The 25,319-nt window shown below is 46.8% G+C and overlaps 1 protein-coding gene across 1 annotated transcript in view; it reads right to left on the bottom strand.

Moving 5' to 3' along the window:
• LOC144595391 (insulin receptor substrate 2-like) overlaps positions 1-25,319 on the bottom strand; it is a 41,431-nt gene extending 16,112 nt beyond the window's left edge. Inside the window, exon 1 of the mRNA XM_078402892.1 lies at positions 21,937-25,319. Coding sequence (XP_078259018.1) covers positions 21,937-24,985 — 3,049 coding nt within the window. The 5' untranslated portion in view covers positions 24,986-25,319. The remainder of the gene's footprint in view (positions 1-21,936) is intronic.

Raw genomic sequence — 25,319 nt, 5'->3', positions numbered from 1 at the left:
GTTAATGTACGGGGATCACTGGGCGGCACGGAATTGGAGGGCCGAAAAGGCCTGTTTCCGGCTGTATGTATATGATATTGGCATTATAGAAGGATGTTGGTAAACAAGTTCATAACATATAGAAAATAAATATGCAGATGCAGCAAATAAATTAGAGGATAAGATTACAAGATCAATATTTCTGCAATACTACCTTGGTGAGACCGCACTTGGAAGTGATAAATGTAGTTGTTGTTTCTTCACATTAAAAATACACTGAAAGTCTCGACCCGAAACGTCACCCATTCCTTCTATCCGGAGATGCTGCCTGTCCCGCTGAGTTACTCCAGCATTTTGTGCCTGTCTGTACAGACAAGGTGACTGTAACAATGACTACCAACCAGTGCCACTCATGTCTATTGTGATGGTGTGTTTCAAGAGGTTGGCTTTGATGCATGTAGTATATATAATAGTGCGTACAATGGTAACTGTAACCGTAACTATAACTGTAAGAATTCCACAGATTCACCACCGTCTGAGTAAAGAAATTTCTCCTCGTCTCTTTCATAAAAGAACATCCTTTAAGAACATCCTCCAAAGACGTACAGGTATGTAGGTTAATTGGCTGGGTAAATGGTTTTTTTTAATATTGTCCCTAGTGGGTGTAGGATAGTGTTAATGTGCGGGGATCGCTGGGTGGCACGGACTTGGTGGGCCGAAAAGGCCTGTTTCTGGCTATATATATATGATATGATATGATATGATGATAATTCTGAGGCTATGACGTCTAGTCCTAGACTCTCCCTCTAGTGGAAACATACTCTCCACATCCACTCCATCCAAGCTTTTCACTATTCCGCACGTATCAATGAGGTCCCCAAATTATGGTGTGATCTGTAAATGTTCCAACATTGTTGTCAAATACTATACTGGCATCCAAATAGGGAGTGTAGACGACAAATAACAGTGGGTACAGTAACCATGCACTGGCCACTGGATTGTAATCAGATCAACCCTAGACAACTACTCTTTGACTCCTTCCACCAAGTCAATTATGAATCCAATTGCCTAGATTCAATCAAATCTAACTTTCCAAACTAGCATAACATACGAGACCTTGTCAAAGGCTTTGCTAAAGTCCCCCATACGGACACTGCCCTACCCTTATCAATCTTCTAGGAGACCTCTTTGAAAAACTATCAGATTCATGAGATAAGATTGCCCACACACAATGTTGTGCTGAGTATCTCTGATCAGTCTCTGCCCATCCAAATGCTGGTAGATCATAAAAGGTTATAAGGTAGCGTAAGAAAATAACTGCAGATGCTGGTACAAATCGAAGGTATTTATTTCACAAAATGCTGGAGTAACTCAGCAGGTCAGGCAGCATCTCAGGAGAGAAGGAATGGGTGACGTTTCGTCTGAAGAAGGGTCTCGACCCGAAACGTCGCCCATTCCTTCTCTCCTGAGATGCTGCCTGACCCGCTGAGTTACTCCAGCATTTTGTGAAATAAAAAGGTTATAAGGTCATAAGTGATAGGAGTAGAATAAAGCCATTCGGCCCATCAAGTCTACTCCGCCATTCAATCATGGCTGATCTATCTCTCCCTCCTAACCCCATTCTCCTGCCTTCTCCCCATAATCTTTTTTAGTCAGAGACTTTTTTAGTCAGAGAGTGGTGAATCTGTGGAATTCTCTGCCTTGGAGGGCAGTGGAGGCCAATTCTCTGAATACATTCAAGAGAGAGCTAGATAGAGCTCTTAAGGATAGCGGAGTCAGGGGGTATGGGGAGAAAGCAGGAACGGGGTACTGATTGAGAATGATCAGCCATGATCACATTGAATGGCGGTGCTGGCTCGAAGGGCCGAATGGCCTACTCCTGCTCCTATTGTCTATTGTCTATAATCTCTGACACCCGTACTAATTGTGTTCCCTCAGAATCTCATCCACAACTTTCTCACCTGCTGACATCTGGCTCGCTGGCCTGTAGTTCCCCACAGCTTGTCCTTGCTGCCCTCCTTAAACGGCACAAAATCACCTGTGATGAAAGATAATACAAATATCTCTGCAAGGGCACCCACAATCTATTCCCTCACTGCCCAGGAGGTCTGAAAATCCACTTGGTCAGACCCTGAGGATTCATCAACCCGCCTGGATTCCAGATCCAGTTCCAGAACGAGAGTCTGGAAGAAGAAGGGTTTAGACCCAAGATGTCACCTATCCACGTGTACCAGAGATCTGCCTGACCCACTGAGTTACTCCAGCACTTTGTGTATTAACCAGCAACTGTAGTTATTTGTTTCTACTACTTGTACAATGATAATCCCTTCCTCGGTTTTAGTGGACCATCGGCAATTATGGACATCACCTTCCCCCCCAATGGTCTGTTATAACGATGGTTTACTGTACTGGAAGACTGGACTTGATGGGGGTAGACTGGAAGCACATGCTGGAGGGGAAAACAACGTCTGATAAGTGGAAGGCATTCAAAAGCAAAATAGAAAGAGTTCAGCATCAGCATGTTTTCAGAAAGTTAAGAAGCAAATATAGTGAATTTAATGAACCTTACTTAACAAAAGGATATTTAAAATTTGATTAGGAAATAGAAGGGAGCTCATGTTGGGTACAGGAAATTTGTATCGAATAGGGCGGCAGAGTGGCAGAGTTGCTGCCTTACAGCGCCAGAGACCCGGGTTCAATCCTGACTACAGATGTTGTCCCTACGGAGTTTGTACATTCTCCCTGTGACCACATGGGTTTTCACTGGGTGCTCTGGTTTCCTCCCACATTCCAAAGATGCGCAGGTTTGTAGGTTAATTGGCTTCTGTAAATTATCCTTAGTGTGTAGGATAGAACTAGCATACGGGGGATAGCTGGTTGATGCAGACTCGTTGGGCTAAGGGGCCTGTTCCCACACAGATGGATTGGGTACTGAAGAAGACATTTAACATACCTGCATTCATAGGCCAGGACAGTCAGTATACAGTTGGAACGGTATGTTTCCACTGTGGAAGACATCGGTTGGACTACATTTGGACTACGAGAGGTTATCCACTTTGGTGGTAAGAATAGGAAGGCAGAGTATTATCTGAATGGTGTCAAGTTAGGAAAAGGGGACATACAACGAGATCTGGGTGTCCTAGTGCATCAGTCACTGAAAGGAAGCATGCAGGTACAGCAGGCAGTGAAGAAAGCCAATGGAATGTTGGCCTTCATAACAAGAGGAGTTGAGTATAGGAGCAAAGAGGTCCTTCAGCAGTTGTACAGGGCCCTAATCAGACCGCACCCGGAGCACTGTGTGCAGTTTTGGTCTCCAAATTTGAGGAAGGATATTCTTGCTATTGAGGGCGTGCAGCGTAGGTTTACTAGGTTAATTCCCAGAATGGCGGGACTGTCATATGTTGAATGACTGGAGCGACTAGGCTTGTATACACTGGAATTTAGAAGGATGAGAGGAGATCTTATCGAAACGTATAAGATTATTAAGGGGTTGGACACATTAGAGGCAGGAAACATGTTCCCAATGTTGGGGGAGTCCAGAACCAGGGGCCACAGTTTAAGAATAAGGGGTAGGCCATTTAGAACTGAGATGAGGAAAAACTTTTTCAGTCAGAGAGTTGTGAATCTGTGGAATTCTCTGCCTCAGAAGGCAGTGGAGGCCAATTCTCCGAATGCATTCAAGAGAGAGCTAGATAGAGCTCTTAAGGATAGCGGAGTCAGGGGGTATGGGGAGAAGGCAGGAACGGAGTACTGATTGAGAATGATCAGCCATGATCACATTGAATGGCAGTGCTGGCTCGAAGGGCCGAATGGCCTCCTCCTGCACCTATTGTCTATTGTCTACATTTCCGATGATACAGTTCTCAGATAGAAGGCTGGAGTTACAAGGAGAAATTAAATAGTTGGATTTTTTCTCACTGGATTGAGGTGTGACCTTACATGTGGGGACCTAGGGTCATACAGCGTGGAAACAGTGTGGAAACAGCCCCTTCAGCCCAACCTGCCCACACAGACCAACGTGCCTCATCTACACTAGAACCACCTGCCTGAGTTTAGCCCATATCCCTCTAAACCTGCGGTGGCAGGCAGTAGATACTCTAGGGCTGTTCGGTACTTTAGTAACTTGGTCGGTGCCAACACGTGGCGACATTTGTGTACTGCCTAGGTTGCATGCACAACAAACCTTCTCACTCTACCTGGGTACCCTCGGTACATGTGACAATAAATGACCATTCATTCATTCATTCATTCATTCATTCACGAAGTTTAACGGTAATTCCACGTAAAGGGTGGAGGTGATCTGGAACCAGCTGCCAAATGAGGTGGTAGATGCAGGCACTATCACGACGTTTAAAAGGCTTTGGGCAGCTGCTTCAATAGGAAAGGCAGAGAGGGACAGGCGTTTAGTAAGGGCAAATGAGATCAGCGTAAACAGGCATCTAGTTGAAACATATAAGATTATTAAGGGGTTGGACACGTTAGAGGCAGGAAACATGTTCCCAATGTTGGGGGAGTCCAGCACTAGGGGCCACAGTTTGAGAATAAGGGGTGGGCCATTTAGAACGGAGATGAGGCAGAACTTTTTCAGTCAGAGAGTTGTAAATCTGTGGAATTCTCTGCCTCAGAAGGCAGTGGAGGCTAATTCTCTGAATGCATTCAAGAGAGAGCTAGATAGAGCTCTTAAGGATAGCGGAGTCAGGGGGTATGGGGAGAAGGCAGGAACGGGGTAGTGATTGAGAATGATCAGCCATGATCACATTGAATGGCGGTGCTGGCTCGAAGGGCTGAATGGCCTCCTCCTATTGCCTATTGTCTATTGCCTCTAGGCATCACAGTCGGCATGGTGAAAGGGCTCTTTTGCTTCCCTGAAACCGAAACGTTTAAACAACTGTCATTTTAATGGGAGGTAGAGTTGAGCAATACCTCTCCCTACCCTCCAGAATAATAACCTTCTCATTTCAAAAACAAAAATTGCCTCACTCTTTACGACACTAACCGGGAAGCTGATCAACCTTTGGCCGGACAGTCTGCATTCCAGTACCTGACAACTGGCAGGTAACCGGCTTCCTTGTGTTTGCAAAGTATATTCATTACTGCCCAGTGAGTTACAATCACGAAACCAACTCAACCTTCAAATAAATCTGCAAAACATGTACTTCTGTCAAAGAACGAGTTCCAATTAATGATGACCCACTGGATTAACCAATTAGGAAATATAGAGCAGACGCGCAAATATATATTTTTGAATTTTAAGTTGTAAAACATGCCACATAGAAACATAGAAAATAGGTGCAGGAGTAGGCCATTCGGCCCTTCGAGCCTGCACCGCCATTCAATATGATCATGGCTGATCATCCAACTCAGTATCCCGTACCTGCCTTCTCTCCATACCCCCTGTTCCCTTTAGCCACAAGTGCCACATCTAACTCCCTCTTAAATATAACCAAAGAACTGGCCTCAACTACCCTCTGTGACAGAGAATTCCACAGATTCACCACTCTCTGTGTGAAAAAAAACTTTCTCATCTCGGTCCTAAAAGACTTCCCCCTTATCCTTAAACTGTGACCCCAACATCGGGAACAATCTTCCTGCATCTAGCCTGTCCAACCCCTTAAGAATTTTGTAAGTTTCTATAAGATCCCCCCTCAATCTTCTAAATTCCAGCGAGGGAGAGGGGAAGGGAGAGGGGGGAGGGAGGGGGGAGGGAGGGAGAGGAGGGGAGGGGGGAAGGAGGGAGAGGAGGGGAGGGGGGGGAGGAGAGAGTGCTGCACCAATGCAGGAGAGGTTTGGGCCCAACGGGTCCACTTGGTCTAGTATCCCTCTAAACCTTTTCCATCGATGTACCTGTCTAAATGTTTTTTAAATGTTATTAAAGTACCTGCCTTAACTACCTTCTCTGGCAACTCGATTAAATACTCTGTGCAAAAAAGTTGCCCCTCAGGTTCCTACTCTATTTTTTGTCTCTCATCTTCAGCCTATGTCCTCTGGTTCTTCATTCTCCTACTCTGGATAAACAACTCTGTACATTCACCCTATCTACCCCCCACAAAATTTTATACACCTCTATAAGATCACCACCCCACCTGGGCTCCAAGGAATAAAGTACTAGCCTGCCCAACCTCCCCCTATAGCTCAGGCCCGTAAGTCCGAGCAACATTCTCGTAAATCTTCTTTGCAATCTTTCCAGCTCAACAACATTCTTCCGAGAATCCGGTCACAAAAACTGAACACAATACTCCAAATGTAGCCTCACCAATGTGTTCTACAACTGTAACATAACATCCCAACTTCTGTACTCAATACCTTGACTGACAAAGGCCAATGTACCAAAGGCCTTCTTGACCGCCCTATCTATCTGTGACACCACTTTCAGGGAACTATGAACCTGAAGTCAATAGACAATAGGCAATAGACAATAGGTGCAGGAGTAGGCCATTCAGCCCTTCGAGCCACCACCGCCATTCACCGTGATCATGGCTGATCATGCACAATCAGTACCCCGTTCCTGCCTTCTCCCCATACCCCCTGACTCCGCTATCCTTAAGAGCTCTATCTGACTCTCTATTGAAAGCATCCAGGGAATTGGCCTCCACTGCCTTCTGAGGCAGAGAATTCCACAGCTTCACAACTCTCTGACTGAAAAAGTTTTTCCTCATCTCCGTTCTAAATGGCCTACCCCTTATTCTTAAACTAAGGCCCCTGGTTCTGGACTCCCCCAACATTGGGAACATGTTTTGTGCCTCTAACGTGTCTAATCCCTTAATAATCTTATATCATCATATCATATCATATATATACAGCCGGAACAGGCCTTTTCGGCCCTCCAAGTCCGTGCCGCCCAGCGATCCCCGTACATTAACACTATCCTACACCCACTAGGGACAATTTTTACATTTACCCAGCCAATTAACCTACATACCTGTACGTCTTTGGAGTGTGGGAGGAAACCGAAGATCTCGGAGAAAACCCACACAGGTCACGGGGAGAACGTACAAACTCCTTACAGTGCAGCACCCGTAGTCAGGATCGAACCTGAGTCTCCGGCGCTGCATTCGCTGTAAAGCAGCAACTCTACCGCTGCGCTACCGTGCCGCTATGTTTCAATAAGATCCCCTCTCATCCTTATAAATTCCAGTGTATACAAGCCCAGTCGCTCCAGTCTTTCAACATACGACAGCCCCGCCATTCCAGGAATTAACCTCGTGAATCTATGCTGCACTCCCTCAATAGTAAGAATATCCTTCCTCGAATTTGGAGACCAAAACTGCACACAATACTCCAGGTGTGGTCTCACTAGGGCCCTGTACAACTGCAGAAGGACCTCTTTGCTCCTATACTCAACTCCTCTTGTTATGAAGGCCAACATGCCATTGGCTTTCTTCACTGCCTGCTGTACCTGCATGCTTCCTTTCAGTGACTGATGCACTAGGACACCCAGATCTCGTTGTACTTCCCCTTTTCCTAACTTGACACCATTCAGATAATACTCTGCCTTCCTGTTCTTACCACCAAAGTGGATAACCTCACATGTATCCACATTAAAGTCCTAGATCCCTCTGCTCTACAGGACTCCACTGTGTCCTATGTCCACTATGAAGGTCCTGCCCTGGTTTGACTTCCCAAAATACAACACCTCACACTTATCTACATAAACCATCTCTCAGCCCACTTGCCCAGCTGAACAAGATATAGCTGTAATTTTTGATAACTATCTTCACTATCTACAATACCACCCACTTTTATGTCATCTGCAAACTAACTAGTCATGCCATGTGCATGCTCATCCAAATCATTGTAAACTGCAAACAGCAATGGGCCCAGCACCGACCCCTGAGTCACACCACTAGTCACAGGCCACCAATCTGAAAAACAACCTTCCATCAGCACCCTCTGCTTTCTTCCATGAAACCAATTCAGTCGGCTAGCTGCCCCTTAAGATCATGCGATCTCACCTTCCAGAGCAACCTATCATGCAGAACCTTATCAAATGCCTTGCTGAAGTTCGGACAGACAACATCTATGGCTTAGGTAGACACAAAATGCTGGAGTAAATCAGCGGGTCAGGCAGCATCTTGGGAGAGAAGGAATGGGTGACGTTTCAGGGCGAGACCCTTCTTCAGACATCTTATGCCTTTGCCCTCATCATTCTTTTGGTTACTTCTTCAAAAACCTCAATCAGTTCTGTCTCAAACGCATGCTGAATATCACTAATCAGCCCTTCGCTCCAAATAGATATATATTCTTTCCCTCAGAATCCTCCCCAGTAACCCGCCCGTTACATAATGACAGACACAAGTACTGGAGTAACTCAGATCATCAGGCAGCATCTCTGGAGAAAAAGGATAGTGACGTTTCGGGCCATAAGTTAAGTTCTAGGAGCAGAATTAGGCCATTTAGCCCATCAAGTCAACTCCACCATTCAATCGTGGCTGATCTATCTTTCCCTCTCAACCCTATGCTCCTGCCTTCTCCCCATGACACCTTTACTAATCAAGAATCCGACTACGAGTGCTATCTGTACGGAGTTTGTACGTTCTCCCCGTGACCTGCGTGGGTTTTCTCCGGGAGCTCCGGTTTCCTCCCACACTCCAAAGACGTACAGGTATGTAGGTTAATTGGCTTGGTAAATGTTTTTTTTAAATTATCCCTCGTGGGTATAGAACAGTGTTAATAAACGGGGATCGCTGGTCGGCACGGACCCGGTGGGCCGAAGGACCTGTTGCCGTGCTGTATCTCTAAACCTCTCATATGCCAAGCATATTTAGTTTAGTTTAGAGATGCAGCGTGGAAACAGGCCCTTTCGGCCCACCAGGTCCGCGCTGACCAGCGATCCCCGCACACTAACACTATCCTACACCCACTACGGATCCCCGCACACTAACACCACCCGATATCCACAAGGGACATTTTTTACATTTATCAAGCCAATTAACCTACAAATCTGTAAGTCTTTGGAGTGTGGGAGAAAACAGGGCTTGTATTCCCAGTCCTGCATTAGCAACCACCCCCCATCCCCACCCCCCTTGCCAATCTAGTTTAAACCCATCTGAGCACCACCAGCAAACCTGCCTTCCAGGATATTTGACCCCCTCCAGTTCAGGTGGAACCAATTCCTCGTGTACAGGTCATGTCGTAACAAAAGGAATAAATCAAAGTTTATTTTTTCTGACACCATCCTGTTTTAGCAGGATCTGAGTAACTGCAAGCCCACTCTCCCTGGAATAAAAACCAGAGAATGCCAGGAATGGCATTTGGAGAGAGAGAGAGAGAGAGAGAGAAATAGAGTTAACATTTCACGTTGGTAATCTGCCATCAGAAACTTCAAAATCAAACAAGTTGGAGACCAAATGGTACAGACGACGGTGGTGCCAATTGAGAAATGTTGGGGAAGCCATGATGTGCCTTAAGGAGATGTAAACAGGGCATTGAAAGGTGTTAGGCATTATGGGGTGAAGGCAGGAGAATGGGGTTAGGAGGGAGAGATAGGTCGGCCATGATTGAATGGTGGAGTAGACTTGATGGGTGAAATGGCCTGATTTTACTCCTATTCCTTATGATGTTATAATAAGAGGATAGAATAAGGGATTAGCCCAAAAAGGAAAATATTGTGAACGATAAAATGATTATACATCATGGATTAACACTTCATATTTTCATTGTTCCAAGTTATTAATTTGTCCGGAAATTCTTGGTGACATCCCAGTGTCATGACATTTTAGGCTCTGCAATTGGACCCTGGACTTCCTGACCCCTTAGAGCACAATCAGGCAGAAGATACAAAAGTTTGAAAGAATGTATCAGGGATGTCAAGGATTATTGGGAGAATCTGTGGTTCGGGTGGTGAATCTGTGGAACTCATTGCCACAGAAGGATGTGGAGGCCAAGTCAATGGATATTTTAAAGGCAGAGATAGACAGATTCTTGATTAGTATGGGTGTCAGGGGTTATGGGGAGAAGGCAGGAGAATGGGGTTGGGAGGGAGAGATAGATCAGCCACGATTGGACGGCGGAGTAGACACGATGGGCTGAATGGCCTAATTCTGCTCCTATCACATGTGAACATATTCAACAATGGCTGTTTCCCTTCTGTTATTAGATTTATAAGCAGATCTCCCATATGCCACGGATGCTTTCCCAATCTAACGTGCTGCAGCTTGAGTGTTAGTTCAGAGATACAGCGCGGAAAGAGGCCCTTCGGCCCACCGGGTCCCCGCCCACCAGCGATCCCCGCATACGGCACGGTAGCGCAGCGGTAAAGTTGCTGCTTTACAGCGAATGCAGCGCCGGAGACTCAGGTTCGATCCTGACTACAGGTGCTGCACTGTAAGGAGTTTGTACGTTCTCCCCGTGACCTGCATGGGTTTTCTCCGAGATCTTCGGTTTCCTCCCACACTCCAAAGACGTACAGGTATGTAGGTTAATTGGCTGGGTAAATGTAAAAATTGTCCCTAGTGGGTGTAGGATGGTGTTAATGTACGGGGATCACTGGGCGGCACGGACTTGGAGGGCCGAAAAGGCCTGTTTCCGGCTGTATATATATGATGATATATGATAAATACTATCCTACCCCCACTAGGGACAATTTTTTACATTTACCAAGCCAATTAACCTACATTCCTGTACGTCATTGGAGTGTGGGAGGAAACCGAAGATCTCGGAGAAAACCCACACAGGTCACGGGGAGAACGTACAAACTCCGTACAGACGGCACCCGTAGTCGGGATCGAACCCGGGTCTCTGGCGCTGCATTCGCTGTAAGGCAGCAACTCTACCACTGCGCCCTCTTGCACTTGCTCATCTGCACATTCTCTGTAGTTATAACACTGTATTCTGCATTGCTTCCTTTCTCTTTTTGCGTCACCTATTGTAACCATGTATGTATGATAATCCTGAATAATAGATAAAACAATGTTTTTCCACTGTCTCTTGTTACAAATGGCATGAATAAACCAATACTAATATTACATATAACATTTCTTAAAGTGGTTTCTCAGGTTGTTTGAAAATGTGTTGTCATAGATTTTATATTACTTGGTTTTTTAACTTGATAAGAATATTGCCAGTCACATTTTCATCATGTTCTGTTCACTTTTCTGCTTGAAATACGCTGTTAGACCATGATTGTCTGAAGAATGTGTAAAGTCACTGCATTAGTGTAGATAGACACAGAGTGCTGGAGTAACTCAGCGGGTCAGGCAGCATCTCTGGAGAACATGAATAGGTGATGTTTCGGATCAAGACCCTTCTTCACACTAGAGTCAGGCCAGTTCCCCTTTCTCCTCCCTGACTCTCAGTGTGAAAAGGGGTCTCGAACCCGAACGTCACCCATTCCCTCTCTCCAGAGATGCTGCCTGTTCCGCTGACTTACTCCAGCATTCTGTGTCTGTCAGACCATGAACTGATTTAATGGCTTCAGCCGCATACGTTTTCTGTACTTCTTTTGCTGAAGAGTTTCGAAGAGGCATCAACTCCGACACTGAGGCCCACCTCCTGTGCCCAAATGAGTAGACTGCTTGAGAATACCACATAACTGAACCTTGTTCGGGCCTGGTCTGAATGCTGAGAAGCAGAGACTTTGGTTATCATTCCCAGCGTGGATCAGTGCAATACACTGCAGCGCCCCGTCCCCGACATCTTTGCACAGACCTTTGTGAAGGCAGACCACCCATGGTAAATACCTATTGAGCTACTCAGCAAAGCTGAGCATTTCTGAAGCAGCAGGGGGGGAAAAGCACAGACAAAGAAGCAACACCATTAAAGGAAACCTGCCGACCGGACTGGAATACTGCGCTGGCTTGAACTCACTGGGCTGCTGTAGAGAGTGAATTGATAGTATTGATTTCTTTGTGAATGGTGCAGTTGAATGATCTAATACTTGGGGCCTGTTTAGGGGGGGGGAGAGCCTCCAGCAGGAAGGACTGGAACCAACACTCAGGGTGAATGAACTGAGCCTCGACAACAAACAGGCTGAATTATTACATCACGAATATTGTAACACATATCAAACTCAACATCGTTCCACGAGGGACAAGCCTTGAATGTTGTGCCTTTCATCTTGCAACTATGATCATTTTCAACCCTTTCTTGATCTGATTCACAGGCCAAGATTTGTTTAATTTTCATGAGGGAGTTGACCATTATTCGTTGGCACTTCATGAATTAGCAAATTATTTTTTTTGAAAGAAGACAGAAAGTGCTGTAGGCTCAGCAGGTCTGGGAAACATGGATAAGTTACATTTCCTATTACATTACATTACGCATAACATTACAAAAGGGCTGGACAAGCTAGATGCAGGAAAAGCCAGATGCAGGAAAAATGTTCCCATTGTTGGGGGAGTCCAGAACCAGGGGCCACAGTCTAAGAATAAAGGGGAGGCCGTTTAAAACTGAGGTGAGAAAGACCTTTTTCACCCAGGGAGTCGTGAATTTGTGGAATTCTCTGCCACAGAAGGCAGTGGAGGCCAATTCACTGGATGAATTTTAAAGAGAGTTAGATAGAGCTCTAGGGGTTTAGTGGAATCAAGGGATATGGGGAGAAGGCAGGCACGGGTTACTGATTGGGGATGATCAGCCATGATCACAATGAATGGCAGTGTTGGCTCAAAGGGCCAAATGGCCTCCTCCTGCACCTATTTTCTGTTTCTATGTTTCTATTTTGGGTCGGGACCCTTCTTCAAATTAATGGTGGAGGGAACCTGGAATAGAGATGGGGATGGAACAAAGGCAAATGCTAGGTGTCGGAAGGAATTGCAGATGCTAGTTTACACCGAAAATATGCACAAAATGCTGGAGTAACTCAGCGGGACAGGCAGCATCTCTCGAGGAACGTTCTCGACCCGAATCATCACCCATTCATTCTATCCAACGATGCTGCCTGTCCCGCTGAGTTACTCCAGCATTTTGTATCTATCTGTACGTGGTAGGTGGATGCAGGTAAGGGGGGCTTTGATGGATCAATGGCTGGACAAACGCCAGAGAGGAAGAGACAAATAGTGTGAGATGCGGATAGAAATGAGAATTGTGAAGCCAGAGGAAGGAATATAAGGGACAGGGGAAATTGGAAGCAACAAATGGATGTGAATCGAAGTGTGGGGACAGGAAAGGCGGGGGGGGGGGGGAGTTGTGGGGGCAGGATTGATAGTAGGCAAGTTAATTTTAGGTAACTAACCTGAAATTGGAGAATTCAATGCTCATACCATTAGGTGGTGAGCTACCCAAGTGAAATACAAGGTGTTCCTCCATTTTATATGAGGTCTGGGATAGAAAGGTCAGTACAGGAAGGGGAGTTAAAACGGTTAGCAACTGAGAGATCCCACAGGCCTTGGCAGACCGAGCACAAGTTCAGCCTGCTGGTCGCCTAGTCTATGTTTTGTCTAGCCAATGTACAGGATGCCATATCGGGAACACAAAAGACACTAGATGGGGTTAGAGGAGGTGCACATGAACCTTCGTCTCAGCTGGAAGGAATGCTGGAGTCACCTGGATGGATGTGAGGGAGGAGGTATAGCGATATGTGTTATATCTCCTGCGGTTGCAGAGGAAAGTACCTGGGGAAGGATTAACTTGGCTCGTAAAGGATGAGAGAACCAAGGTTTTGCAGACAGAGTGGACTCGGCAGGAGGCAGAAATGGGTCAAAATTAAAACAATAAGCACTGCAAGGACTTCATATGTATTTCAATTCCAGAATACTGCAAAACCTGTTCAGAATTAAAGGACGGTCCATTAGAAAAGAGATGAGGAGGAATTTCTTGAGTCAGAGGGTGGTGAATCTGTGGAATTCGTTGCCACAGAAGGCTGTGGGGGCCAAGTTAATGGATATTTTTAAGGCAGAGATAGATTCTTGATCAGTATGGGTGTCAGGGGTTATGGGGAGAAGGCAGGAGAATGGGGTTAGGAGGGAGAGATAGATCAGCCATGATTTAATGGCAGAGTAGACTTGATGGGCCGAATGGCCCAATTCTGCTTCCATCACTTATGAGCCTCAAAACTTCCTTCAGCATAAATTACGAGATTGCCTTGCTTGTAAAGTTTACACTATGATGATGAAACTCATTCTTTATTTTAAAAAATAAATAAACATTCTGGTTCTTTCTTTGGATTATTTAACCTATCACAGCTTTAATTAAAATTGTTGACAGGTTAATGCTTTCTGAAATATGTTTTTTTCAGGAAGTATTAATCAAAAATGTAATAATTGGAAGGGGTTGCGAATTATGGATTCTTTCATCAAGACAACTAGCCTTCGAATGACATTTTTAACGTCGAAAAAAAGTCACAAAGAGTTATGAACAGGCATGGTCAAAGTTGGGCACTGAGCCAAAACAACTTTTATGATTGTTATATTTTTGAACTGTTTTTTTTAGAAACTTAAGTGAAATGAAGAACAGAATCCTTTTCTGGGTGGAAGGAAAGGGGTGCATTGAATGGGTAGACAATAGACAATAGGTGCAGGAGGAGGCCATTCAGCCCTTCGAGCCAGCGTGATCATGGCTGATCATTCAATGTAATCATGGCTGATCATTCTCAATCAGTACCCCGTTCCTGCCTTCTCCCCATACCCCCTAATTCTGCTATCCTTAAGAGCTCTATCTAGCTCTCTCTTGAATGCATTCAGAGAATTGGCCTCCACTGCCTTCTGAGGCAGAGAATTCCACAGATTTACAACTCTCTGACTGAAAACGTTTTTCTTCATCTCCGTTCTAAATGGCCTACCCCTTATTCTTAAACTGTGGCCCCTAGTTCTGGACTCCCCCAACATTGGGAACATGTTTCCTGCCTCTAACGTGTCCAACCCCTTAATAATCTTATACGTTTCGATAAGATCTCCATACGTTTCGATAAGATAGAAGTAAATATGTGAAAGATGAAGAAATTTGCAACGGTAATGACCCTGGGAGTAAAAGACATGGCTGTGCATGGATGACTGATTAAAATTTGGAGAGGTGCAGATACCTCCAGACCCATGGGTTTAGTGGATATAGAGGAAGAGATGAATGATGATCCAGAGAAGCCTGATTAAAAAAATCAAAGCTAACATGTTGCCAAAATATCAACCAAAATGGAACAGTGACCACAGGGCTGATCTTGATTTGCTTAAAGTGTAAGAAAATAACTGCAGATGCTGGTACAAATCGAAGGTATTTATTCACAAAATGCTGGAGTAACTCAGCAGGACAGGCAGCATCTCAGGAGAGAAGGAATGGGTGACATTTCAGGTCGAGACCCTTCTTCAGACTGATGACGTTTCGGGTCGAAGAAAGGTCTCGACCCGAAACGTCGCCCATTCCTTCTCTCCTGAGATGCTGCCTGATCTGCTGAGTTACTCCAGCATTTTGTGAATAAATACCTTGATTTGCTTAAAGATCTTAAGTGGAAGCATTTTGACCTACCTCAGGTTGCAGAAGGTGGATTGTATGTTGCTCACCCAGGTCATTAGAACAGTCATCTAGTGCTAGTATATGTATGGGTACAGGTTACACCAGTAAATTAATTGAACCAGGGTAGAAATAGAGTCATAGAGTGATACAGTGTGGAAACAGGCCCTTCGGCCCAACTTGTCCACACCAGCCAACATGCCCCAGCTACACTAGTCCCACCTGCCTGCGTTTGGTCCATATCCCTCCAAACTTGTAGGCTGTCAAAATGATGATCTGACGTCTTGTCAGAAAATCAACTGATACCAAATATTCAAAATATGCAACTTGAGATGGAACGATAAAATATTCTGGTTTAGCATCCAACTGAAGAAGGGTCTCGACCCGAAACGTCACCCATTCCTTCTCTCCCGAGATGCTGCCCGACCTGCTGAGTTACTCCAGCACTTTGTGAATAAATACCTTCGATTTGTACCAGCATCTGCAGTTATTTTCTTATATATAGAAGAATGGAGATGGTGGCTATAGAATGAAGGTTGTGATTGGGTCTCAGGATAATGGCCTAGGCCTTCCTTCCATTTGTGCAGAACATTTGCATTCGTTCAATACTGGATTTCAGACAAGCAGTCTAACAATTTAGAGAATGAAGTGTTAAAAAAGATGGTAATGAGGGTGAGCTGAGTAGTATCTTGAGCAGAAGAATTAGGGCTGAACAGCCCCACAGTTAGTTATGCCACTGGTTTAGTTTAGAGATATAGCACGGCCAACCGAGTCCACCCGGAGGAAACCCACGCGGTCACAATTTGAACATGAAGATTCCACAAAGACAACATCCAAGTTCAGAGTCAAACCCGGGTCTCTTGCACTGTGAGGCAGCAGCTCTACCCGCTGCACCACTATGCGGCAGGCAGTCATTCACAGCTCCAACAACCTGGTCAGTGCTGACCTCCTTGCAAAGTTTGCACATTCTCTCTCTGACCACTTGGCATTCCCCATTTGTTCCACGATCGTCTCAGTACATGTGAGTTTGTTGGTTAGCCTGCTGCTGTAAATAGCCCCACAAAATGCAGTTGAACGATGAATGGTAGGGCTTACACAGTGAACGGTAGGGCTCTGGGGAGTGTTGTAGAGCAGAGGGATCTAGCAGTACAGGTACACAGATGAAAGTGGCATCACAGGTAGATAGGGTGGTCAAGAAAGCTATTGGCACATTGGCCTTCATCAGACAGAGCATTGAGTATAGAAGTTGGGAGGTCATGTTGCAGTTGTATAAGACATTGGTGAGACCGCATTTAGAGTATTGTGTTCAGTTTTGAGCACAATGTTGGAGGAAAGATGTTGTCAAGCTGGAAATGGTGCAGAGAAGATTTACGAGGATGTTGCTAGGACTCGAGGGCTTGAGTTATAGGGAGAGGTTGAGCAGGCTGGGACTCTACTCCTTGGAGCGCAGGAGGATGAGGGGTGATCTTATGGAGATGTATAAAATCGTGAGAGGAATAGATTGGGTAGACGCACAGAATCCCCTGCATAGAGTAGGGGAACCGAGAACCAGAGGACATAGGTTTAAGGAGAAGGAGGAAAGATTTTGTAGGAACCTGAGGGGGTAACTTTTCTCACACAAAGGGTAGTGAGTGTATGGAGTGAGCTACCAGAGGAAGTAGTTGAGCCAGGTACTATCGCAACGTTCAAGAAACATTTAAACAAGTACATGGATAGGACAGGTTTAGACGGATATGTGCCAAACGCAGGCAGGTGGGACTAGTGTAATTGGACATGTGGGCAAAGTTGGGCCAAAGGGCCTGTTTCCACGCTGTAAGTCTCTGACTCTAAGACTGGTGTAATCGGTGGTTGGAGTGAATAGGAATGCAGTGTGAATAAAATGGAAATAGTGTAAGAGTAGTGTTAATGGGTGCTCGCTTGGCAGCACAGGGGGTGATAGGCTGCTTATTTTCCCGCATGACTTCAGGACTCTCTAAGATGTGTTCAAAGCTCAGCATGTGGAAGAGAAATAGAAGGGGGGCAAAGTCAGATCTGTCCAGAAACAGCACAGACCACGAGCCAGCGACCATCTTTTAACTATAGTATTCCACCGACACTCTCACAGGAACATTTGGTAAACAAATTATGAAGAGCTCTGCCTTGAAGCTGGCAAACACACACACCCTGTACTTTGTACATTTAGTTCTTACCAGATGAACAATCCAACAAACAAAACATAGCTGCATAAAATGCCTCAGACAATTTATCAAAGCGCATGGGACAATCATTTTCTCACATTCATCCGCAAAAATAAGCCCGTTTCTCAGTATGTCCAACTCAGCGAGTCTGTGGAAAATATGTCAACGTGTGCCCTGTACGGAAGTGCAGCTTTCTGACTGTTGCCCCAAGCAAAAGCATTTACTAAAATAAATAAAACACAGACAGGGTGGCAGTTAGTGCTGGACTACCAATCACAAATAAGCTGCCTTTCTCAAAGCCTTTTGGCAACTCTGCATGCTATTTTACACGAATAAACAGAATGTGCTGCCTTTTCGTTCAACTGGTACCAGTCCAGTTTTTCAACAGAGTACTTCAGTGACGAATCAGACACCAAGGCCAATTTGAAATAAAACAACATCCTGATTAAATGTGTTATGGGAATCCTACCATAATATACTGACATCACGCCCAACAAGACTCAACTTGTTGAGAGTCTTTTTCAATTGATCTAATACCTGCTGCAGCTCGTCCACTGGCTAAAGAGATTTTACCAGGGTTTTTTTTTCGTTGCAATAATGTCATCTGTGTGCAATCTGAGCAGATGTGTTCATGGTTCCCGTAACCATAATAAGATAGTCCACCAATGACACAGCCTACTGTCTACCAACTGAAGCTGCTTTCAAAACTCTGTATCCGTCAGAAACTCACCATGGCTTTGAATGTGCTAATAAACGCACCAGAGGAAAACTTGGCAAACATTGTCAATGCTTATTTTTTACCCTTATGGATTACGGTTCTTGAAAGGCAGCATTTTCGTTGGGGCCTTCCATCCTCTTGCGGGGGCTGTGCGTGTCGGTTGCCTCGGTAGGGGTCAAGCTGCCTGTCCGTGGGCGCGGGGGGGAAGAGAGGGGAAGTTTTGTTGCCTCCATCACAGTGAGGGGGTGTTTGGAGTCACTGTGATGGATGTTTGTGTTGGGGTCGGGTGTCCTGTGTTTTCTTTTCTTTTTTGCTGTGTTTTGTGACTGCTGAAATTTCGTTCGGTATTTATACCGAATGACAATAAAGTTTTGTTATACTGTTATTATACTGTTATTTAGAACTCTTTTGTCATTCCAATGGATTTTAATTAAGAGTTGATCATAGAGCATAAAGCAGTACAGGAGCGGGGCAGGTCTAGCACGATGAAGGACACAAAATGCTGGAGTAACTCAGGCAGCACCTCTGCAGAGAAGGTTTGGGGGACGTTTCGGGTCGAGGATCTTCGGACCGATGAATATGCCGACCATGATGCCAGTTTAAACTCCACATCTGCAAGTTATATTCTGCATCCACATCTAACAACTACATGCCTCTTCACCAATGCCCCCCCTCCCACTCACACCAGAATTGAAAAGATACCATTGCTTAAAGAGGTTGAAGCAGTAGAAATTCAGGTGGATGAACAGAAGCAAAATAAAAGGAGTAGCTGGATGCACTGGGTAAGTCTGCATCAGGGTGGGAAATGGAGAGTTAACGTGTTAGGTTGAAACCCATCATCTGGACTGAGAGAGTGGGGGGGGGGGGTGGGAGAGAGGGTGGTGGAGTAGCTCGTGTAAAGGGGTTGAGGGAGGGGTGGACAAGAGCTAGCAAGTGATCAACGCGATGAACCAAAGTGGATTCCACCTCTGCCTTCCACGTTATATTCCGCCTGCCTTATTCTCATCCATTCAATGAGCCAGCCCATATCCACCTGAAGTTTCACTGTGTGCTCATCACTCATAGCACCACACAGCTCACCGCTCACCACTCATGCGGCACGGTGTCGCAGCGGTAGAGTTGCTGCCTTACAGCGAATGCAGCGCCGGAGACTCAGGTTCGATCCTGACTACGGGCGCCGTCTGTACGGAGTTTGTACGTTCTCCCCGTGACCTGCGTGGGTTTTCTCCGAGATCTTCGTTTCCTCCCACATTCCAAAGACGTACAGGTATGTAGGTTAATTGGCTGGGCAAATGTAAAAATTGTCCCTAGTGGGTGTAGGATAGTGTTTGTGTGCGGGGATCGCTGGGCGGCGCGGAACCGGTGGGCCGAAGGGCCTGTTTCTGCGCTGTATCTCTAAATCTAAATCTAAAATCTATATCATCAGCAAACTTGGATAAAATATATTCATCAGGATCATTGTTATAGATTGCAAACAGCTAAGGCACCATCACTCTGCCTCGCAGAGGTTCACAGTTCCAGCCTGTAATTGACCCAAATACTCATCATCTCAAATTTCTGTCCATTTTCTCGAATCGTCAATGCATATTGGTACAGATCCCGCAATCAAATCTTCTTTTAAAAATCTCTATTTGACACATTGTATATTCTAAATACACGACAACCTTTAGTTCCTCCTTAAGTGTTCTGCTTGTTTCAACCTCAAAACTCAAACTTATGAAATTTCCATCTCATAAGTCCAAAAGGGACTGCAAAGTCTTATTATTGTTTTCAAAGTGAACACTTCCTTCATAGGATGATTCTCGCGTTTCCCTGCTACTGATGTCAAGCTTACTGGTCTGCAATTCTCAGTTTTCACTCTTCCTTGTTATATAGCAGGTATTTATTCACAAAATGCTGGAGTAACTCAGCATCTCAGGAGAGAAGGAATGGGCAACGTTTCTGGTCGAGACCCAGAGCTATAATTAGTAGCTTCCATTTTTGGGAACTGTTGTAAAACTTAGAAATGAAGAATCTTTAGAATCCTGAATAACACTAACCTTCCACTGACCTGCTCAGATTTCTGCAGTTTTAGTTTTCTTTCCAATTAATGGTTACGTGTTATTGTGAGCATAAATCTTTTGTTTTAATCTGAAAACCAAATGCTTGTGCATACGCAGAATGCTTTGACTGATTATTGTTTCATCTTGAGTCCAGAACAAGGGGCCACAGTTTAAGAATAAGGGGTAGGCCATTTAGAACGGAGATGAGGAAGAACTTTTTCAGTCAGAGAGTGGTGAAGGTGTGGAATTCTCTGCCTCAGAAGGCAGTGGAGGCCAGTTCGTTGGATGCTTTCAAGAGAGAGCTGGATAGAGCTCTTAAGGATAGCGGAGTGAGGGGGTATGGGGAGAAGGCAGGAACGGGGTACTGATTGAGAGCCATGATCGCATTGAATGGCGGTGCTGGCTCAAAGGGCTGAATGGCCTACTCCTGCACCTATTGTCTATTGTCTATTGATGACCACCTCACATGTCACAGACCCGACTTCAAAATACATGGCAAAATAATAATCGGAATGTTTATTTTGGATTTAACCCACCAAGTCATCCTCACCCGTTTTAAATTTAAGCACAATCTTAAATGAAAGGGGGACTGTCAGCTAATGGAATGAGGCATCAGAGAGGAGGAAGAATGTCTGAAGGGATTAGTTTTGTCTGGAAATCGTCAATAAACTCATGGCTTATGACCTAGCATACTGGGAGAATGTGTTGTAAATATTCACGTTAAAATTTGCTCAAAATTTGTGTTCGTCTCCAGAAGATGTTGGGCCTGTAGCGCCAGTTTAGTTTTCCACAATGGAAAACATAAACTTGTTTTTGTTTGAACTACTCAGTCAAACTGAAACCAAAAGATGAACTAGCAGGTATCCGTTTCAACTTATTTCTATGCTAGACGACAATGTTTACCAAGGAAGAACTGTAAGTGATTCCAGGTGTATTAGCACATTTTGTTGTTGAGAAAATAATTGTCTGGCTTTCCTGTCGACTGAGGTTGGGTTTTCTTTCTTTTGTTTTAAGCGTAATGTGAGGCTAAGGTGCTGAGTGAGACAGATGTCAAGATTAAAATGTCACAGCAATGACTAAACCATAACAAGGACAAGGGGTCACAGTTTAAGGATAAGGAGGAAGTCTTTTAGGACCGAGATGAGAATGTTTTTTTTCACACAGAGAGTGGTGAATCTGTGGAATTCTCTGCCACAGAAGGTAGTTGAGGCCAGTTCATTGGCTATATTTAAGAGGGAGTTAGATGTGGCCCTTGTGGCTAAAGGGATCAGGGGGTATGGAGAGAAGGCAGGTACGGGATACTGAGTTGGATGATCAGCCATGATCATATTGAATGGCGGTGCAGGCTCGAAGGGCTGAATGGCCTACTCCTGCACCTACTTTCTATGTTTCTATTCCAAACCATATTTGAAGAACGGCCCCGACCCAAAACATTATCTATGCATGTCCGCCAACGGTGCTGCCTGACTTGCTGTTACTCCAGCACTCTGTGTCTATTTTTGTTGGTAAGACTGGCACCTGCAGTTCCCTGTGTCTCCAAATCCTATCTTGCTTTTTTTTCCAAATAATAAACCATTGGGAACATTTGTCAATACTTAGGCAAAATTCTTCGACATCATCATAAGTAAGCATAAAGTTAACAAACCTTCAACAGCAGCTGTTTGGTCAAAATTCTTTGACACGAAGCCTAGGGTGGTGTAGGCACCGTCGTCAGTAAAGTTGACATTTCCTTTGCGTTGAGGGGTCCTTTGACATTCTGCCACTTTCTCACAGGTGAAGAAATTGTCATTCCCCAAACCCAAGGCGACATAATTCAGGCCGCTTTGAATTCCGGCCGAGGTTTTGCGGCAGATTGGGCTTCCTTGGGCCCCTTCGGATTCCTCGTTCTTTCGGAGGGAAACGTTTTCAAATGAAGCCGAGCTGTGTCTCTTGGGGTCGTGAGCAAATGAAGGCGACACGGGCGTGACGGTGGTCGTAGAGGAGAAAGTCTCCGAGCTGTGCCTCCTGCGCCCCTGAGGGTTGGCACGGATCACTTTGGCACCGCGGTTGGGATCTGGTGCCAGGCTTGGGAGGACGAAGACATCTACCCCGGGCAGGTGGTCTATCAGCGAGAGTCTCTTCATCCCCGAGGCGGGGCTGTCCAACTGGGCACTTTCATGCTTTGAGGGAACAGGTAGCGGTGGCGTTGTCGCCGATATAAACGCCATCTCTGTGTATTCCGCCTCGTCTTCTCTTCCACTTTTCAGGCAAACGTCGGCGGGGAGATCTCTACAGGGACACGACACCCGAGACCCAGTTACAGCATCGAATCCATTCTTTGGTAACTCTGAGTTGAGATGGACGTTCATGTAATCAGACCCTGCCAACCCTCTCTGGGCGTTTGCAAAGGTCGAGTGGCTTTTCTCAGGCACATATGGTGCAATGTGTAGAAACCTGCTGCCGAAATCTATGCTGACATATTCCCCAGGGCTCTTTGGTTGAGGCAATGAAGCAGGGTCGTTTGCACTCGACGGTGCGTTGGCTTGCAGCTTCTCCAGCGACAGCCTGGGGGGTCTCACGGCTCTTCCTCGGTGGGCAAATCCACCCAACCCACCTTGCCCTGCCGGTGAATGAACAGCGTGGTTCCCCACAGAAGGAGGAGCGTTGCACTTGGCATCCAGCGCCGGCTCCTCGAGAATCACAGCGTGCGGCAAACGCATCAGCATGTAGTGGTCATCCTTCTGGCTATGGGGCTTGTTGGGCTGGGGCGACCCGTAGAAGGGGTCGCTGGATCTGGGAAGTTCTTCACTGACAGGGAAAAAGCAATCTGGGGGCGTCACTGAAGCACAGTGATCAACAGGAGACATGTCCATGTATTGGTCCCTGGCGAACTTCCCATCCGAGCTATCCACCGACAGCTTTGCCCCGCACCACATTATCTTGTACTGACTGCTATCAGGCGAGCAGCACTCAGCCGGAGAAGTGTTCTTGTACCCACCTACGTTCACTTGTGAATGTGATCGCGGGTTAATTATTTGCTTCGGCGCGGAGACACTTTTGGGACTCATTGGCATGTAGTCGTCATCATTCTTGCGAGGGTCGCCTGTCACTCCGTGGGTCATCGGCATGTAGCCATCGTCGCCAAGGTTGCTGCGCCCAGAGTTTTCCCGGGACCCTACTTGAATGCCACAATAGTCCTCTGGATACGGACTGTAGGCGACGCTGGGGGAGACGGGGCTGGACAGTCGTGCAGAGTCGCCAGTGGACGTAGCCTTCATTAGAGTGTAGTCGTCTAAGGAAATGGACGAAAGCTGTGAATCGGCCCTCTGTGGGCACGGTGTTGTCAGGGAATACGTTCTCCTGCGGTAACTTTTGTCGGGACTCGCCGGGTGACAACATGCAAGCCTTTCCATTAGCGTGTACCCGTGTAACTCAGTGCATTGGCGCACAGGAGGGGTGCAGGTGAGGGATTCCGGCGTGTTGCTCCTGTAGCCCGTGTACTGCCTCACATCTCCAGGGCTGGAACCGTATTCATCCAAGGAGATGAACCCTCCGTCGCTTGGAGACCCCGACACAGACTGGCTGGCACTGGCTGGGCGAGCGGGGGTGTCAGACACAGAGCCGTGGCCGCTGCTGGACGACAGGCTGACTGGGCTGGTCGCAGATAGGGGGGAGTGAGACAGTGACATGGGCTGGTTGGGCTGCCCTGCCCTGGGGGGTCTGGCCATGGTACTGGGCCGGCTGCAGTGTGTCCTGGCCCTACCTGGGCTGATGATGGGGCTCCCGGACGCACAGTCTGGCCTGTCCCCCTCGCTGGCCGTCCTGGCTCGACTCTTGCCCCTATGGGATGCCGGGGGGGCCAGGCAGCTCCTGTGGGGCAGGCCGGCCTGGCTGGGGGGCAGGTGGGCCAAGTGGCGGCGGCCGGGCACCGAGATGGGGTGGGAGCCCGAAGACTGGCTCTTACTGCGGGGGCGGAACTCGCCCACCTCCTTCATTGCCTCCAGGATGGTCTCATGGATGTGCTGGGCCACCACAGAGTCGTCCACCTGCATCCACAGCTCGCCCGGCCCCGTGGACGCCGACCTGCCCACCTCGATGAAGAACAGGTTGTCCGAGTGTCCACAGCGCCTGATGCTCATCAGCTGCAGACTGACGGAGGGCAGCTGGTAGTTGAGTTTGACCAAAGCCATGGTGTGGCTGGACAGGCACAGCATGTAGGCGCCGCTCAGGTTCCTGGCCTGGCCCAGACCCTTGGGCTTCAGGTGTACCTGCCACACCTGCTTGTACAGGGCGCTGGGCAGCGGGCAGTAGTCGCTGGGGTCGGTGTAGGGTGGTGGGGTGGAAGGGCCAGATACCTGGGGTAGTAGGTCACTTAGAGCAGTGAACCAGCTGTGCTGCTCCACCTCGCTGTCCGCCGCCACGGCCAGGTACTCCTCCCTGGTGTACAGAGCGACCAGGTACCTGTGTTTGGAGTCCGCCCTCTTGTTGATGCTCAGGCAGCAGCCCAGCGACACCACCCTCCTGGCCGACGACCGGCTCCTCCACTTCTTCTCGCTGTCGTAGTACTCCAGCCTGGCCGGACACCCGCCTCCCCCCTCCATCAGCACGAAGAACCTCTTGTGGCCGTGCCTCTGCTTCCTCAGGTACCCGCACTTCCTCACCTTGGCCGGCCACACACAGCCAGGTGAGCCACTCACTGCCGGCGGGCTCGACATTCCTCAAAGCAAAGTCCCTCCACATATATACATGTGGAGAGAGAGAGAGAGAGAGTGTGGGTGGGTGGGTGGTGGGTGGTGCTTCTTCCTTCCTCTCTCTCTCTCTCTTCGTCCTCTTCTACGTTTTCTGCTTGTCGGAGTGAGAGGGCGAGCAGTCAATAACAAACTCACACACACACTCACTCACACACTCACACACACAGCGACTGGTGAATGAGCAAAACAACATGTGACGTCCTGAACACACGCCAGCTCCCAGTGAAACACAGAAGGTGAGAGGCGGGGCGGGGAGAGAGAGAGAGAAGGAGGGGAGAGAGAGAGAGAGGGAGAGGGA

This window comes from Rhinoraja longicauda, chromosome 7, assembly GCF_053455715.1.
Source record: "Rhinoraja longicauda isolate Sanriku21f chromosome 7, sRhiLon1.1, whole genome shotgun sequence".
Lineage (NCBI taxonomy): Eukaryota > Metazoa > Chordata > Chondrichthyes > Rajiformes > Arhynchobatidae > Rhinoraja > Rhinoraja longicauda.
Note: the sequence above shows the minus strand (reverse complement) of the source record. Positions and strands in the feature narration are given on the sequence as shown.